At 32.1% G+C, this 20,691-nt stretch overlaps 1 protein-coding gene across 1 annotated transcript; it reads right to left on the reverse strand.

The window, feature by feature from the left end:
- Positions 1 to 3,514: 3,514 nt before the first annotated feature.
- On the reverse strand, positions 3,515 to 6,221 carry LOC134727918 (uncharacterized). The gene has a single exon (XM_063592313.1). It carries the CDS (start codon positions 6,219 to 6,221, stop codon positions 3,645 to 3,647), a length of 2,577 nt encoding a protein of 858 aa, XP_063448383.1. The 3' UTR covers positions 3,515 to 3,644.
- Between the last annotated feature and the right edge of the window lie 14,470 nt (positions 6,222 to 20,691).

A 20,691-nucleotide genomic window follows, 5' to 3' on the forward strand; every position in this document is an offset into this window, starting at 1 on the left:
CGTACAGACGGACAAGGGTAAAACTTAATGCTCCCTCCGCTACGGTGGGGCATAAAAATCTAGCTAGAGTTGTACTCGCGAGAGTGCTTACAAGGCCAGACGGATGGACGCACACCTGGCATTTCTTTGTCCCATACATGGTGTTACACTGTTGACAAGCAAAAACACCACTAAAACTTTTTTGCAAGCTACAAATATTCAAATCCATTATAAAGCTACAAAAACATATGTTGTAATGTTATTTTTCATTGAGCGTTCTGATGTTTTCATCATCATCCTTGGGTCTCTGGGGGATAAATATCTTAATGTCAATTATACAACATATCTTGATTCTGATTATACAATAATTATTAAAAAGTGCATTATTTGTTAAAAAAAAAAGGATAAGTGTTCATCGGAACCCATAGTCTCGCCTACATTTGCTGTCAATTGCAGGCTCATCAAAAATGGGGAAAAATTTATAAAAAAATTCCTCTAGATGCTATCTTATGATTTTAAAAAGCTTCTGTCCAATATTGGTAACAATATCGCTCACCTGTAATTTTTTACTTAAATCTTTCATCAATGATTATTTTCGCTTTTCAATATATATTAATGAGTGGCTTAAAAATTCCATTTAAATGTTTTTTGCATCCGTCATATTTTTTTCAAAAGCAAAAATGCACTTTACCTCTATTTTCCATTTTAGCCATAGTGGCTTTGTTTTTTGACGTAAAAGGACATAAAATACAAAATTTATACTACTAAGATACTCTGAAACTCCAGTTTGGGTGAAATTGATTCAGCAGTTTCAAAGGAGAAGATTTTTCGAAGTAAACAAACTAGATGAACTAATTGTGAAAAATTGTCTTTAAAGGGCAATAACCCCTTAAGGTGTCAATTGACAATTTGGTAATATTAACTTATTTGTAGATCTTAATTTGCTGAACATTTTTGTTATTTTCAGTTGGTCTTTATCGTTAATAATATATTCAAGATATAAATAACCAAAAACTGCGAAATTTCCTAAAAATAACCAATTTAGTGGCAGCAACCTAATAATGGGTTGTTAGATTCATCTGAAAATTTCATGGCTGATAGAACTTGACCTAATGAACATTTTTACCTCACATTAGATTTGCTCAAAATGCCTTAGTGTTTGTGATGAAAAACAAAAACACAAAAAAAACTGCCAAAAACTGTATTTACCTCTTTGTTTTATTTTTGGCAATGGCAGTCATGATTTTTAATGAATCAGAAAATAAAACACAAACTTAATTTTAGATACCCTAATAATCATTCAGCTTAAGTTTAAAAGGAATTGGTTCTGTAGTTTCAGAGAAGGAGATGTTTGAAATAGTTTACATCAGACGGACAACGACGGACGATGACTGACGACGACGGTGAGCAAAAAATCAAGGATGGTTTATGAATCTAATGAATGTTTTTAAAACTTTAACTGCAGACTGTATGTATTGTTAACTGGAAGAATAAACAGCTGCGCCATGAGCGCATGATATGCCCGTTAAGTTTTCAAAGAATATAGTTCAATAACTTCTCAATTTCATATCAAAAATTTATAAAAAAAACTAAAGGGAGGTTATTGTTACACATATAAATCAGTCAGCAAAGTTTAATAAAAATTGCTCAAGCACGTTAAGGATATTGTCCGAAAACTGGAAAATCCCCCTTTTTGTAATGAATAAAACCCAAAACTCAGAAACGTAAAATCTAAAATTTATAAAAAACGAGAGGGAGCTCACGTCAATAGATATAAACATTTCACCAAAGTTTCATACAAATTGGTTAAAGCGTTTTTGAGTAAATATCTGACATGTTGATGACAGACGTACAGACAGACGGATGGAGGATCAACTGTATACCAAAAATACGTTTAAACGGACGTATAAAAGCAAAGTTCATCTATAAGTAATATACGGGAAAACAAGAAATATTTTTTTTACAAAATGTCCTTCTAGATACTAGCTCTTCATCATAAACAAGTTTCGTATAAAAACGTAATTAAATTTTTAAAAATTTTAACCACAGAGTGAATGTTATGTTAACTGGCAGAAAATCAGAGTGCAATTAAAAGTAAAATACAAATTAACAGATTGTTTTTTTTACAAAATTTTCATGATTACTAACAAGCTTCTGTCCAAGTTTGTTAGAGATCCAGAATATTTTAAGAAAGTTACTAAAATTTTAAAAACTCACAGAGTCACGGACTGGTATTGTTAACTGGCAGTAGAACTAAGTTCATTTATAAGTAAAATACGGATGAACAAGATTTTTATTTTTTACAATATTTTCTTCTAGATACTATCTTATGATCATAAACAATGACAAAAAAAGCTTCAAGCTGTCCAAGTTTGGTACAAATCCAACTTACTAAAATTTCAAGGACATACAAAAACTTTATTTTTTTCTACATTTGAAAATGCCTGTACCAAGTCAGGAATATAACAGTTCTTGTCCATTCGTTTTTGATGCGTTATGCTTTTTGATTTTGCCATGTGATTATGGACTTTCCAAATTGATTTTCCTCTGAGTTCAGTATTTTTTGTGATTTTACTTTTAACCACAGGGTCAATATTTGTGGAAGCTGCCGACGACAGAATGTAGAATTGCCTTGTATCGTTTTTTCCGACAAAAGTCGGAGGGTCAACAATAAATGGGGAATGTGTCCATCGGACACAGATGAAGCCCCTGTTTGCATATCATATAAAGTTAAAAAGAGACATAACTGAAGAACGGTAAAAGTGTCACTACCCAAATTTGTAATTGATCTGAGTTTTGTAGTAATAAGTCTTGTGTACAATTTTTATAACATTTGGTTTAGGCAAACTAAAATTAAAGAACGAAAATGAAAAATTCCTCAACTTTTCCATTTGTAAAGGGCATACCTCTAGAACGGTTGAAGTGACGACACCAAAATTCAAACTTGGTCTGTTTTTTGTGGTAATAAGCATTGTTTGTAAGTTTCATAACATTTAGTTGAGGCAAACTAACGTGTTATTTCGGAAACAAACTTTGGGACGTACTGATGGACAAGGATAAAATTTAATGCCCCCTCTCCTACGGGGAACATACAAATACATTTCAAATACATTTGTTATATTCAGGAAATAATGGGTGCAAATAATCATTTGCCAGGTTATGGATTATTCTCACCTTTTGAAATATAAAATTTCATACAAAAAAGGTTTACGCCAATGACATTTGTTGCAAGATAAAAAGAATTTTTGCATGCTTTGGTACATTCAATTAGAAATATCAAAACTAACCAAAAATAACTTACACCAAATTGCAAGTCTAACTGTCTAATGAGCTATTAGACAGAATTTAATATCAGAATCCAAAACTAAGCAACATGGTTTTATTACATATAATGTTTTTAGCAATGCATAGTAAAAGTATTTTGAGAGTTATTTTACATTTAGTAATGTTTATGGTCAATACGTTAAATGTTTTGTGAAATCATAATGCTGTTTGGTATACACATCACATTTTATTATCTAGTTCGTCTCTTTAATAAACAACAACCTTGGTATGATTTTCTCTTCTAGCTAGCAATTGTATTTAATGATAGCAGGTTAATTTTGTTTAATTATATAATAAGCAGAATAGTTCTATTGATTTATTTTATCATGTTCGCCGAACTTTTAGAGAATATTATTTCTATTTTTTTGCAACAAATGTACAATATTGTTATGATTCTCTCTCCTTGCAATATCTAGTGGTGTTAGTCCTCTCCATTTAATGTTACAATCTGCTTCATGTTTTAACAATAATTCAACAATCTCTATATAACCTCTATAACAAGCTATAAATATAGGGGATTCTCCTGTTCCTTTACACTTATTAATGTCAGCCTTATTGTTTATTAACATCTGTACTACTTCAGTATGTCCTTCCTGACAAGCAAAGAACAGAGGTGATGCACCAGTATCTTGACACTTATTAATGTCAGCCTTATTGTTTATTAACATCTGTACTACGTCAGTATGTCCATTCTGACAAGCAAAGAACAGAGATGATGCTCCATCATTACCACATTTATTAATGTCAGCCTTATTGTTTATTAACATCTGTACTACTTCAGTGTGTCCTTCCTGACAAGCAATGAGCAGAGGTGATGCTCCATCATTGTCTCTACACTTATTAATGTCGGCCTTATTGTTTATTAACATCTGTACTACTTCAGTATGTCCATTCTGACAAGCAAAGAACAGAGATGATGCTCCATCATTACCACATTTATTAATGTCAGCCTTATTGTTTATTAACATCTGTACTACTTCAGTGTGTCCTTCCTGACAAGCAATGAGCAGAGGTGATGCTCCATCATTATCTCTACACTTATTAATGTCGGCCTTATTGTTTATTAACATCTGTACTACTTCAGTATGTCCATTCTGACAAGCAATGAACAGAGGTGATGCACCAGTATCTTGACACTTATTAATGTCAGCCTTATTGTTTATTAACATCTGTACTACGTCAGTATGTCCATTCTGACAAGCAAAGCACAGAGATGATGCTCCATCATGTACACACTTATTAATGTCAGCCTTATTGTTTATTAACATCTGTACTACTTCAGTATGTCCTTTCTGACAAGCAATGTACAGAGGTGATGCTCCATTATCTCTACACTTATTAATGTCAGCCTTATTGTTTATTAACATCTGTACTACTTCAGTATGTCCAGTCTGACAAGCAATGAACAGAGGTGATGCTCCAGTATCTCTACACTTATTAATATCAGCCTTATTGTTTATTAACATCTGTACTACTTCAGTATGTCCATTCTGACAAGCCAAGAACATAGGTGATGCTCCATCTATACGACAATGTTTTACATTACTGTTACAATGATTTAAACACCATGCAACCAGATCAATATCTCCTATATAACAACTATGTATTAATGGAGTGTCTTGATATTGTGTGTCATATAGACTAGCCAATTGTTTCTGTTTTGATATTTCTAATCCTTTTAAATGTACAAGGATTCTTTGTCTGAAGATTTGATCATCCATATTGATGTTACAGAAGACATCTACTATCTTTCCTCTCAACCAGTCATATATCAATCTATTTATATACATTTGCTGATATCTTTCTGATACATCTATTAAAAATTCATCTCTTTTGTCTTTTTTTTCAAAAACAAACCTTTCACGAATAAAATGACTTGAAGCATTATTAATTAAACAATAAATCATAACACTGCCAAAGTAAAAAGCAAGAAAGTCAAACAGCTTGTCATGAATAGTTCTGTACACTTCACCATCCTTTCTGATAAACGTATGAGTTAGTGAATCCAGCTCATCACGAATAACTAACCGGGATGTTCCTTTCCCCACTTTACAAGCTTCATATGTGTTCTTTATAATTGTTTTGATATCTTTATCGACATCTTCTGTGAGCCATTCTTCTTTAATATGATTGTTAAACATAACACATAGAGCAAGTGCACAGTACTTGACATACGCTCCTTCTAGCTGTATTTTATCTATCTCTTCTTTATAAACTGTAAATGGATTCTGAAAGAAATCTACTATTCTAAGATTTGTGTTTTTGCTGTACAATTGACATAAAAGAGGAAAACAGTCAAACATGTCATAAAATTCCCTGATCTTATAGGCGTTTGTTTTTAAGTAAAGTTCAGCAATAGATTGTTTTTCTGTTTCTAATAAGTGTTTATCTTCTGACAAAAGATTACATTCACAGGACTGATCAAAAGATAAAGATTTCATTTTTTCATCCTTAAAAACCTGAAGTCTACAAGACATGATTAATTTGACTGGTTTTTTTTCTATTAATGTTTTGATTTTTTCCATCAGATTTTTCCAGCTTTCTAACTTCATAGGATTTATGGTATATGTTCCACAAAAGTCATCAACAACAAACAGGATTTTCTTACTTGGATTGTACCACTTGATAATTTTTTCAGGGTTTGTTACGGGTAAAATATCATAGCCGCCTTCTTGCATTCGTAAAGCAACATGACGCATCAATGATGATTTTCCTGTTCCCGAACTTCCGGTGACAACAACACAACTATTTTCTTTGATACATTTTAGTACATTCTTTGCTCCATTTGTTTCTATAAACATTTTGTCATCCTCTGTCCAAGTTTCTAATTCCTCTTTAATTTGACCTAAAAAGAAAGAATTTGATATTTCTTTAAAATTTACAATTATTTTGAGACTTGACTTCTGTGATTTTGCCATACTGATATGTACTCATATACCTTATAAAATTTATAAAACTTTAGGACTTGAGCTTACATGATTAAAAGTTATTCCTCAATAAAAGATATAATGTGTTTTTGATCTAAACAATATCTTTTTATAGAAAAAGCATTCTGTAAGTATTGCATGGCAAGATATTAGTCCCCTACCGGTTAAAAATTATTGTATTAAAACAAAATTCTAACTTGATCTATAACTTGTCATGGTGTAAACTATATCATTGTATATTACAAATATCAAGTTAATATCTTCAAGAATGACCAAAAAAAAAACGTGCGGAAAACTGATTATGTTAGTGAATTTTCTAACTCCAAGGACCATTACTCTGCACAAAATCATCAGACCGGAACAAAATTCAAATTTGAACTGTTAAACTGTAACATGTCATGACAAGAGTGCACACACTGAAATGTCTTGCCTTCTTTTCTTATCATTGATATTATGTTGGAAGTCCTAAATATAAAGCTTTACTACAACTATCACATGAACTTAACTTGATCCAATAAAATGAGGTCACGGTCATATAAAACAGACAAGAAATACATGTGTGCAGGAATTTCTCGCTACATTGAAGACCTGTTGTTTTTTCTATGGTCGGGTTGTTGTCTCTTTGACTTTGACACATTACAATCATTCAGTACACTAACATGACTAAGTTTAGTTGACCTATTGCTTATAGTTTCTAAGAAACAGACTTAACCAAGAAAACTAAACATTGACTAATGAACTATGAAATTAAGATCAAGGTCAGATGAACCATGCCAGGCAGACATGTACAGCTTACAATTCGCCATACAACAAATATAGTTAACCTACATGTATTGTTTATAGTTTAAGAAAAACAGACCAAAATACAATAAAATGCTCCGCTGGGCGCAGCTTGATACGACCACAGAGGTTGAACCCTGAACAGTTGGGGCAAGTATGGACACACCATTCAAGCTTGATACAGCTCTGAATTTGGATTGTGATTAAATATTTTACACAGCATAGGTTTCTGTCACAGAATGAATGTGGTCTAAGAACTTAAACATATTAAATTAACCTATTATTGTCCAATATCCAAAATTGAAATACATGGTTAGATTCAGCATATCAAAGAATCCCAAGAATTAAATTTTTGATGAAATCAAACAAAGTTAAATTTTGGACCCTTTTGACCTCAATGTAGACCAATTTGATAACCTGGCCAAAATATCAACAAGAGTGCACATGCTGAAATGTCTCGCCTTCTTTACTAACGATTGATATTATTTTGATAGTCCTAAACATAAAGCTTTATGACAACTGTCACATAAACTTAACCAAAAAACTAAATATTCACCAATGAACCATGAAAATGAGGTCAAGGTCAGATTAACCATGCCAGGCAGGCATGTACAGCTAACAATTCTGCCATACAACAAATATAGTTCACCTATTGCTTATAGTTTAAGCGTTACAGACCAAACCAGATGCTCCGCAGGGCTAAGCTTTATACGACCACAGAGTTCTAACCCTGAACATTGGGGCAAGTATGGACACAACATTCAAACTTGATACAGCTCTGAATTTGGATTGTGATTAAATAGTTGACACAACACAGGTTTCTGACACATAATGAATGTGGTCTAAGAACTTAAACTTAAAAACTTTAAATTTTAAATTGGACATTACCTATTATGGTCCAATATCCAAAATCTAAATACATGGTTATAGATTCAGCATATCAAAGAACCCCATAAATTCAATTTTTGATGAAATCAAATAAAGTTCAATTTTTGACCCTTTAGACCTCAATGTGGACCAATTTGATAACCGGGCCCAAACAACAAAAATATAAATACATGGTTAGATTAAGCATATATCAAAGAACCCCATATATACAATTTTTGTTGAAATCAAACAAAGTTTAATTTTGGACCCCAATTTGGACCAACTTGAAAACTTGGCCTATAATCAAACATCTAAATACATGTTTAGATTCAGCAAATCAAAGAACCCCAAGGATTCAATTAGTGTTGATATCAAACAAAGTTTAATTTTGGACCACGATTTGGACCAACTTGAAAACTGGGCCCATAATAAAAAATCCAAGTACATGTTTACATTCAGCATATCAAAGAACCACAAGGATTCAATTTTTGTTGGAATCAAACAAAGTTTAATTTTGGACCACAATTTGGACCAACTTGAAAACTGGGCCCATAATAAAAAATCTAAGTACATGTTTACATTCAGCATATGAAAGAAACCCCAAGGATTCAATTTTTGTTGAAATCAAACAAAGTTTAATTTGGAACCCAATTTGGACCTACTTGAAAATTGGGCCAATAATCAAAAATCTAAGTACATGTTTAAATTCAGCATATCAAAGAACCCCAAGAATTCATTTTTTGTTAAAATCAAACTAAGTTAAATTTTGGACCCCAATTTGGACCTTAATGTAGACCAATTTGAAAACGGGACCAAAAATTAAGAATCTACATACATAGTTAGATTCGGCATATCAAAGAACCCCAATTATTCAATTTTTGATGAAATCAAACAAAGTTTAATTTTGGACCCTTTGGGGTCCTTATTCCTAAACTGTTGGGACCAAACTCACAAAATCCTTTTATGGTCATAAACCTTGTGTTTAAATTTCATAGAATTCTATTTACTAAAATACTAAAGTTAAAGTGCGAAAACCAAGAACCAGTTGCTTCGCAGGGCGCAGCATTATACGACCACAGATGTAGAACCCTGAACAGATGGGACAAGTATGGACATAACTTTTATGTTTGATACAACTATAAATGTGGATTGTGATTAAATAATTGACACAACATAGGTTTATGTCACATTATGATTTTGGACCCTTTGGACCTTAATGTAGACCAATTTGAAAACTGGACCAAAAATTAGGAATCTACATACACAGTTAGATTTGGCTTATCAAAGAACCCCATTTATTCAATTTTTGATGAAATCAAACAAAGTTTAATTCTGGACCCCGATATGGACCAACTTGAAAACTGGGCCAATAATTAAAAATCTAAGTACAGTTTTAGATTCAGCATATCAAAGAACCCCAAGGATTCAATTGTTGTCAAAATCAAACAAAGTTTAAGTTTGGACCATTTTGACCTTAATGTAAACCAATTTGAAAACGGGACCAAAAATTAAGAATCTACATACATAGTTAGATTCGGCATATCAAAGAACCCCAATTATTCAATTTTTGATGAAATCAAACAAAGTTTAATTTTGGACCCTTTGGATTCCTAAACTGTTGGGACCAAAACTCCCAAAATCAATACCAATCTTCCTTTTATGGTCATAAACCTTGTGTTAAAATTTCATAGATTTCTATTCACTTATACTAAAGTTATAATGTGAAAACCAAGAAAAATGCTTATTTGGGCCCCTTGTTGGCCCCAAATTCCTAAACTGTTGAGATCTCAACTCCCCAAATCAATACCAACCTTCCATTTGTGGTCGTAAAATTAAACCTTGTGTTTAAATTTCATAGATTTCTATTCACTTAAACTAAAGTTATTGTGCAAAAACCAAGAATAATGCTTATTTTGGCCCTTTTTTGGCCCCTTATTCCTAAACTGTTAAAACCAACACTCCCAAAATCAATCCCAACCTTTCTTTTGTGGTCATAAACCTTGTGTCAAAATTTCATAGATTTCTATTTACTTAAACTTAAGTTATTGTGCAAAAACCAAGAAAATGCTTATTTGGGCCCTTTTTGGCCCCTTATTCCTAAAATGTTGGGATCAACACTCCCAAAATCAATCCCAACCTTCCTTTTGTGGTCATAAACCTTGTGTTAAAATTTCATAGATTTCTATTCACTTTTACTAAAGTTAGAGTGCGAAAACTAAACGTCTTCGGACGACGACAACGACGCAGACGAAGACGCCATCGTGATAGCAATAAACGACGAAAAATTAAAATTTTTGCGGTCGTATAAAAATGCTTATTTGGGCCCGTTTTTGGCCCCTAATTCTTAAACTGTTGGGACATCAACTCCCAAAATCAATCCCAAACTTCCATTTGTGTTCATAAACCTTGTGTTTAAATTTCATTGATATATCTATTTACTTATATTGAAATCATTGTGCGAAAACAAGAATAATGCTTATTTGGGCCCTTTTTTGGCCCCTTATTCCAAAACTGTTGGGACCAAAACTCACAAAATCAATCCCAACATTCCTTTTGCAGTCATAAACCATGTACTGCATGTACTGTGAAAGTACTTTAATTCGTGGGTATAAATTTTCGTGGATTGAGCAATATTTACATGTTCGTGGGTTTTTAAATTCGTGGATTTTAGTTTTCTAAAAAAAATAAATTAAAAATTAAAACCTTTAGAAACGAAGAATACAAACAGTCAGGATTGAAGGAAATTGCATAGTAAACATTGACCCGTGTAAATCGCAGTGATAACACTTATTAACAGGGTTTCCGCTGGCGGTCACCATTTTCGCAATTTGCGAAAAAATAATAATTGTGGAGATTAAAATTTGTCATTGGCAGAAAAATTTGGCGAAAGAAATATATAACGATTTTTTTTCAACCATCTTGTTTATTTACTTTTTCGGGTTTCTCGGACTTTACCTGATCGGAAAATACTCGGAATTCACCTTGAACTCGTCAAGATTTTGACAGAAAATCAATAATCAGCTGATTGCATTTTTCAAGCTATTGACAACAAAGGACTAATTAATAAAGGTGTTGATTGTACATGTATTGTTTGACAAAATGATATGGTTAAATGGCGTAAGTGGCCCCCTTCTTTTAAAGTTGTTAAAAATATAATAAATTTTCCCCCTTTTAAGTTAAAAATAAAGTTCTTCTTTTAAAAAGAAAATGTTAAGTGTTTATTCATTACAATGTAGACTGTAAGATAAGCTTTAGAGAATAATCATAGACAACAAATGCATGGGCAAAATCATCTTATTTAGGGGGTGGTGGAAAGAAAGGAAAATTGTTAACAAAAAAATATATGTTACTTGGCGACAAAAATAATAAAGTGGCGAAACATATATTGTTTTGGCGAAAGAGGTGGCGAAAAAAATAATTGACCCAGGGGAAACCCTGCTTATTAACCCATGATAAGTGATCAACAGATTAAAGACCACTAAAGGTGTTAAGTAGGCCATTAACCTGTCACCTTAAGAAAACAGTAACATAAACAAATGCTATAAACTTATCTTGAATTGTCAAAATCAAGCCCAACATGAAATTATTATTTCCCATATGTACGAGAACTAGGAGGATATAAAATGAACACTTTATCATACTAGCATATCAAGTCCTGAAATCTGACTTTCATCGATCAAAAATATTTTTTATGAGAATTTAAAGATCAAAAGTTGTACAGTTTGGATCAAATGGGTATAACGACGACCTTCTGCTGTTGTTTTTTTATTTGGTCGGGTTGTTGTCTCTTTGACACATTCCCCATTTCCATTCTCAATTTTATAATCCTGCATTTGGTTGTATAGTTCTGTGACTGCTAGTAAAGTATTCTCAGATTTGGCATTATTCAATATATTCTCTCAGACAAGATCATATTGATGAGTAGTCAAACCTACCGATGAGGATCTTTCCATGTCTTGATTTGGACAATGGTTAATTGTTTTATTTCGTTGGACACTAAAATTCTTGGATAAAGTCATCTACGAAAACCACGAAAATTGGTACCCCACGAATAAAAGTACTTTCACAGTATTTAAATTTCATAGATTTCTATTTATTTATACTAAAGTTATTGTGCAAAAACTAAGAAAATGCTTATTTGGGCCCTTTTTTGGCCCCTAATTCCTAAACTGTTGGGACCAAAACTCCCAAAATCAATCCCAACCTTCCATTTTTGGTGATAAACCTTGTGTTTAAATTTCATATATTTTTATTTACTCATACTAAAGAAATTGTGCGAAAACCAAGAACAATGCTTATTTGGGCCCCTAATTCCTAAGCTGTAACGGGACCAAAACTCCCAAAATCAATCCCAACCTTCCTTTTGTGGTCATAAAACTTGTGTTTAAATTTAATAGAGATCCATTCATTTAAACAAAAGTTATAGTGCGAAAAACCAATGTGTCTTTGGACAACGACGACGATGATGCCGACGCCATACCAATATACGACCACAAATTTTTCTTGCAGTCGTATAAAAACTTAACACTGAGCAATGAACCGTGAAAATGAGGTCAAGGTCAAATAAAACCTGGCAGACTGACATGCACATCATAAAATATTTCCATACACCAAATATAGTTGACCTATTGCATATAGTGTTAAAAAAACAGACCAAAACAAAAATTAACTTTAACCACTGAACCATGAAAATGAGGTCAAGGTCAGATGACACCTGCCAGTTGGTCATGTACACCTGACAATCATTCCATACACTAAATATAGTAGACCTTTTGCATTGCATTGCATACAGTATTAGAAAAACAGTACAAAACACAACCAGATGCTCCGCAGGGCGTAGCTTTATACGACCGCAGAGGTTGAACCCTGAACGGTTGGGGCAAGTATGGACACAACATTCAAGCTGGATTCCGCTCTAAATTTGGATTGTGGTTAAATAGTTGACACAGCATAGGTTTCTGACACAGAATGAATGTATTCAAATGAACTTAAAATTTTTGTTTTCTCTTAGAGCAATTCACTATGCTGTTGAATATTAATCCTCTCAGAAAAATGTTTGAAGAAATTTTCTTTTTATTTATGAAATTTCAAATGAGAAAAATTGAACCCAATTTTTTAATCACATCCCCCTTTCCCTTATTTCAAAACTAATTTCAATTAAAATATTCTAATGGAGTTTGCAACAATAACTACTCATTTAAATACATCATAAAATATTAAGATGTAAAAAAACTGCTTGTTATCACTGAATGGTAAAGATTATTTAAATTTATCAGTTGGTAGTAATTAAAAAAAAATTTGCTATTTCACAATATTGTGAAATTAGATATTTCTTGCCATTGCACAATACTGTGCAATTGAAAAGACTTGCTATTGCACAATACTTAATATAATAATTTTAGATCCTGATTTGGACCAACTTGAAAACTGGGCCCATAATCAAAAATCTAAGTACATGTTTAGATTCAGCATATCAAAGAGGCCCAAGAATTTAATTTTTGTTAAAATCAAACTTAGTTTAATTTTGGACCCTTTGCACTTTAATTTAGACCAATTTTAAAACTGGACCAAAAATTAAGAATCTACATACACAGTTAGATTTGGCATATCAAAGAACCCCAATTATTCAATTTTTGATGAAATCAAACAATGTTTAATTTTGGACCTCGATTTAACTTGAAAACTGGGCCAGTAATCAAAAATCTAAGTACATTTTTAGATTCAGCATATCAAAGAACCCAAAGGTTTCAATTTTTGTTAAAATCAAACTAAGTTAAATTTTGGACCCTTTGGACCTTAATGTAGACCAATTTGAAAACGGGACCAAAAATTAAGAATCTACATACACAGTTAGATTCATCATATCAAAGAACCCCAATTATTCAATTTTTGATGAAATCAAACAAAGTTTAGTTTTGGACCCTTTTGGCCCCTTATTCCCAAACTGTTAGGACCAAAACTCCCCAAATCAATCCCAACCTTCCTTTTGTGTTCATAAACCTTGTGTTTAAATTTCATTGATTTCTATTCACTTATACTAAAGATATTGTGCAAAAAACAAGAATAATGCTTATTTGGGCCCTTTTTTGGCCCCTTTTTCCTAAATAGTTAGAACAAAAACTCCCAAAATCAATCCCAACATTCCTTTTGTGGTCATAAACCTTGTGTCAAAATTTCATAGATTTCTATTTACTTTAACTAAAGTTATAGTGCGAAAACCAAGAATAATGCTTATTTGGGCCCTTTTTTGGCCCCTAATTCCTAAACTGTTGAAACCAAAACTCCCAAAATCAAACCCAACCTTTCTTTTGTGGTCATAAACCTTGTGTCAAAATTTCATAGATTTTTATTAACTTAAACTAAAGTTATAGTGCCAAAACCAAGAAAATGCTTATTTGGGCCCTTTTTGGCCCCTAATTCCTAAAATGTTGGGACCAAAACTCCAAAAATCAATACCAGCCTTCCTTTTATGGTCATAAACCTTGAGTTAAAATTTCATAGATTTCTATTCACTTTTACTAAAGTTAGAGTGCGAAAACTAAAAGTATTCGGACGACGACGACGACGACGACGACGACGCCAACGTGATAGCAATATACGACGAAATTTTTTTCAAAATTTGCGGTCGTATAAAAACTTAACTATAACCACTGAACCATGAAAATGAGGTCAAGGTCAGATGACACCTGCCAGTTGGACATGTACACCTGACAATCATTCCATACACCAAATATAGTAGACCTATTGCTTATAGTATCTGAAATAAACAGCTGCGCCATGAGCGCATGATACGCCAACGTCTTGTATGGAAGTATTATGCAATAATCATAAATAGTTTCTGAGAACATTTTAAGCAATAACCATATATTGTTTTTGAGACACAGCGGGACATGTGAAACCCCCCACCCTTTTTTTTTTTTCAAAAAACTAAATATCACTAAAATAAAATTTTGAATCAAAACCAAAAAGTATACAGATCTTTAGATTAATATAACAATTAAAGGAGTGTGTAAAGTTTTAAGCAATAATCATAAATAATTTTGAGATACTGTGCGACATGTAAAAAAAACTCCTCTGTTCATTGCTGTTTAACAAAATACTCAATAACTAAAAAATTAAATTTTGAATCATCACCAAAAAGTATACAGATCTTTAGATTAATATAACAAAGAAGTGTGTAAAGTTTTAAGCAATAATCATAAATTGTTTTTGAGATACGGCACAACATGTAAAAATAAACAGCTGCGCCATGAGCGCATGATACGCCAAACGTCTTGTGTGGAAGTTTTATGCAATAATCATAAATAGTTTCTGAGAAAGTTTTAAGCAATAACCATATATTGTTTTTGAGACACGGCGGGATATGTGAAACCCCCAACCCTGTTTTATTCTTTACAAAAAACTAAATATCACTAAAATAAAATTTTGAATCAAAACCAAAAAGTATACAGATCTTTAGATTAATATAACAAAGAAGTGTGTAAAGTTTTAAGCAATAATCATAAATTATTTTTGAGATACGGCGCGACATGTAAAAATAAACAGCTGCGCCATGAGCGCATGATACCCCCGACGTCTTGTGTGGAAGTTTTATGCAATAATCATAAATAGTTTCTGAGAAAGTTTTAAGCAATAACCATATATTGTTTTTGAGACACGGCGGGACATGTGAAACCCCCAACCCTGTTTTTTTTTTTTACCAAAAACTAAATATCACTAAAATAAAATTTTGAATCAAAACCAAAAAGTATACAGATCTTTAGAATAATATAACAAAGAAGTGTGTAAAGTTTTAAGCAATAATCATAAATTATTTTTGAGATACGGTGCGACATGTAAAAAAAACTCCCCTGTTTAACATAATACTCAACCAGATGCTTCGCAGGGCGTAGCTTTATACGACCGCAGAGGTTGAACCCTGAACGGTTGGGGCAAGCATGTACACAACATTCAAGCTGGATTCAGCTCTAAATTTGGATTGTGATTAAATAGTTGACACAGCATAGGTTTCTGACACAGAATGAATGTGTTCTAATGAACTTAAATTTTTTGTTAGCAATTCACTATGCTGTTCAATATTAATCCTCTCAAAAAAATGTTTGAAGAAATTTTCTTTTTATTTATGAAATTTCAAATGAGAAAAATTGAACCCAATTTTGTAATCACATCCCCCTTTCCCTTATTCCAAAACTAATCTCAATTAAAATATTCTAATGGAGTTTGCAACAATAACTAATCATTTAAATACATTATAAAATAAACTGTAAATAAAATGTAAAAAAACTGCTTGTTATCACTGAATGGTAAAGATTATTTAAATTTATCAGTTGGTAGTAAAAAGTGAATATACATTGATACATTGTATATAACAAAGATTTAAATTGATTCTGGACAAAGAAAGATAACTCCAATAAAAAAAAAATCTTGCAATAAGATATTTCTTGCTTACTATTTTGGACAAAGAAAGATAACTCTAATTAAAAAAAAATTTGCTATTTCACAATATTGTGAAATAAGATATTTCTTGCCATTGCACAATACTGTGCAATTGAAAAGACTTGCTATTCCACAATACTTAATATAATAATTTTAGATCCTGATTTGGACCAACTTAAAAACTGGGCCCATAATCAAAAATCTAAGTACATGTTTAGATTCAGCATATGAAAGAGGCCCAAGAATTTAATTTTTGTTAAAATCAAACTTAGTTTAATTTTGGACTCTTTGGACCTTAATGTAGGCCAATTTGAAAACGGGACCAAAAATGAAGAATCTACATACACAGTTAGATTTGCCATATCAAAGAACCCCATTTATTCAATTTTTGATGAAATCAAAAAAGTTTAATTTTGGACCCCGATTTGGGCCAACTTGAAAACTGGGCCAATAATAAAAAATCTAAATTCATTTTTAGATTCAGCATATCAAAGAACCCCAAGGATTCAATTTTTGTTAAAATCAAACGAAGTTTAATTTTGGACCCTTTGGACCTTAATGTAGACCAATTTGAAAACGGGACCAAAAGTTAAGAATCTACATACACAGTTAGATTTGGCATATCAAAGAACCCTATTTATTCAATTCTTGATGAAATCAAACAAAGTTTAATTTTGGACCCTTTGGGCCCCTTTTTCCTAAACTGTTGGGACCAAAACTCCCAAAATCAATACCAACTTTCCTTTTATGGTCATTAACCTTGTGTTTAAATTTCATAGATTTCTATTTAATTATACTAACGTTATGGTGTGAAAACCAAGAAAAATGCTTATTTGGGTCCCTTTTTGGCCCCTAATTCCTAAACTGTTGGGACCTAAACTCCCAAAATCAGTACCAATCTTCCTTTTGTGGTCATAAACATTATGTTTAAATTTCATTGATTTCTATTTACTTAAACTAAAGTTATTGTGCAAAAACCCAGAATAATGCTTATTTGGGCCCTTTTTTGGCCCCTAATTCCTAAACTGTTGAAACCAAAACTCCAAAAATCAATCCCAACCTTTCTTTTGTGGTCATCAACCTTGTGTCAAAATTTCATAGATTTCTATTAACTTAAACTAAAGTTATAGTGCGAAAAACCAAGAAAATGCTTATTTGGGCCCTTTTTGGCCCCTTATTCCTAAAATGTTGGGACCAAAACTCCCAAAATCAATACCAACCTTCCTTTCATAGTCATAAACCTTGTGTTAAAATTTCATAGATTTCTATTCACTTTTACTAAAGTTAGAGTGCGAAAACTAAAAGTATTCGGACGACGACGACGACGACGACGACGACGACGCCAACGTGATAGCAATATACGACTAAAATTTTTTCAAAATTTGCGGTCGTATAAAAACTCCAAAATAAAGTTTTAAATCATCACCAAAAAGTATACAGATCTTAGATTAATATAACAAAGAAGTGTGTAAAGTTTTAAGCAATAATCATAAATTGTTTTTGAGATATGGCACATGTAAAAAAAACCTCCCCCTTTTTTTACAAAATACTCAATAACTCAAAATTGAAATTTTGAATCATCACCAAAAAGTATACAGATCTTTAGATTAATATAAAAAAGACATGTGTAAAGTTTTAAGCCATAATCATAAATCGTTTTTGAGATATGGTGCGACATGTAAAAAACCCCTACCCCTTCTTTACAAAATACTCAATAACTCAAAAATAAAAATTTAAATCATCACCAAAAAGTATACAGATATTAAGATTAATATAACTAAGAAGTGTTTAAAGTTTTAAGCCATAATCAAGAATCGTTTTTGAGATACAGTGCGACATGTGAAAAAAACACACCCCTGTTTAAAAGTGCCGTAACTCAAAAAGTTTTAATCTTATATTCACCAAAAAGTATACAGATCATTTGACCATCATAAGAAACAACTATGTTAAGTTTCATGAAATTTGGATAAGTCGTTCTCAAGTTACGGTGCGACATGTTTACGCCGGACAGACAGACAGACAGACGGACGGACGGACGGACAGACGGACACTTATATACCATAATAAGTCCCGTCAAGATATTGACGGGCGTATGAAAACCTCCCCTGTTTAACAAAATACTCAATTACTCCAAAATAAAGTTTTAAATCATCACCAAAAAGTATACAGATCTTTAGATTAATATAACAAAGAAGTGTGTAAAGTTTTAAGCAATAATCATAAATTGTTTTTGAGATACGGCACAACATGTAACCAGATGCTCCGCAGGGTGTAGCTTTATACGACCGCAGAGGTTGAACCCTGAACGGTTGGGGCAAGTATGGACACAACATTCAAGCTGGATTCAGCTCTAAATTTGGATTGTGATTAAATAGTTGACACAGCATAGGTTTCTGACACAGAATGAATGTGTTCTAATAAACTTAAAATTTTTGTTTTCTCTTAGAGCAATTCACTGTGCTGTTGAATATTAATCCTCTCAAAAAAATGTTTGAAGAAATTTTCTTTTTATTTATGAAATTTCAAATGAGAAAAATTGAACCCAATTTGTTAATCACATCCCCCTTTCCCTTATTCCAAAACTAATCTCAATAAAATATTCTAATGGAGTTTGCAACAATAACTACTCATTTAAATACATCATAAAATATAAAGATGTAAAAAAACTGCTTGTTATCACTGAATGGTAAAGATCATTTAAATTTATCAGTTGGTAGTAAAAAGTGAATATACATTGTATATTGTATATAACAAAGATTTAAGTTGATTCTGGACAAAGAAAGATAACTCCAATTAAAAAAAATTCTTGCAATAAAATATTTCTTGCTTACTATTCTGGACAAAGAAAGATAACTCTAATTAAAAAAAAAAATTGCTATTTCACAATATTGTGAAATTAGATATTTCTTGCCATTGCACAATACTGTGCAATTGAAAAGACTTGCTATTGCACAATACTTAATATAATAATTTTAGATCCTGATTTAAACCAACTTGAAAACTGGGCCCATAATCAAAAATCTAAGTACATGTTTAGATTCAGCATATCAAAGAGGCTCAAGAATTTAATTTTTGTTAAAATCAAACTTAGTTTAATTATGTACCCTTTGGACCTTAATGTAGGCCAATTTGAAAACGGGACCAAAAATGAAGAATCTACATACACAGTTAGATTTGGCATATCAACGAACCCCATTTATTCAATTTTTGATGAAATCAAATAAAGTTTAATTTTGGACCCAGATTTGTACCAACTTGAAAACTGGGCCAATAATCAAGAATCTAAGTACATTTTTAGATTCAACATATTAAAGAATCCAACCGATTAATTTTTTGTCAAAATCAAACTAAGTTTAATTTTGGACCCTTTGGACCTTAATGTAGACCAATTTGAAAACATGACTAAAAGTTAAGAATCTACATACACAGTTAGATTCGGCATATCAAAGAACCCCAATTATTCAATTTTGATGAAATCAAACAAAGTTTAATTTTGGACCCTTTGGACCCCTTTTTCCTAAACTGTTGGGACCAAAACTCCAAAAATCAATACCAACCTTCCTTTTATGGTCATAAACCTTGTGTTTAAATTTCATAGATTTCTATTTACTTCTACTAACGTTATGGTGCCAAAACCAAGAAAAATGCTTATTTGGGTCCCTTTTTGGCCCCTAATTCCTAAACTGTTAGGACCTAAACTCCCAAAATCAATACCAACCTTCCTTTTGTGGTCATAAACATTGTGTTTAAATTTCATTGATTTCTATTCACTTAAACCAAAGTTATTGTGCGAAAACCAAGAATAATGCTTATTTGGGCCCTTTTTTGGCCCCTAATTCCTAAACTGTTGAAACCAAAACTCCCAAAATCAAACCCAACCTTTCTTTTGTGGTCATAAACCTTGTGTCAAAATTTCATAGATTTCTATTAACTTAAACTAAAGTTATAGTGCGAAAACCAAGAAAATGCATATTTGGGCCCTTTTTTGGCCCCTAATTCCTAAAATGTTGGGACTAAAACTCCCAAAATCAATACCAACCTTCTTTTATGGTCATTTACCTTGTGTTAAAATTTCATAGATTTCTATTCACTTTTACTAAAGTAAGAGTGCGAAAACTAAAAGTATTCGGACGCCGACGAGGACGACAACGACGACGCAGACGATGACGCCAACGTGATAGCAATATATGATGATTTTTTTTTTAAATTTGCGGTCGTATAAAAATAAACAGCTGCGCCATGAGCGCATGATACGCCTGACGTCTTGTGTGGAAGTTTTATGCAATAATCATAAATAGTTTCTGAGAAAGTTTTAAGCAATAACCATATATTGTTTTTGAGACACGGCGGGACATGTGAAACCCCAGCCCTGTTTTAT

Source organism: Mytilus trossulus, chromosome 8 (assembly GCF_036588685.1).
Source record: "Mytilus trossulus isolate FHL-02 chromosome 8, PNRI_Mtr1.1.1.hap1, whole genome shotgun sequence".
NCBI lineage: Eukaryota > Metazoa > Mollusca > Bivalvia > Mytilida > Mytilidae > Mytilus > Mytilus trossulus.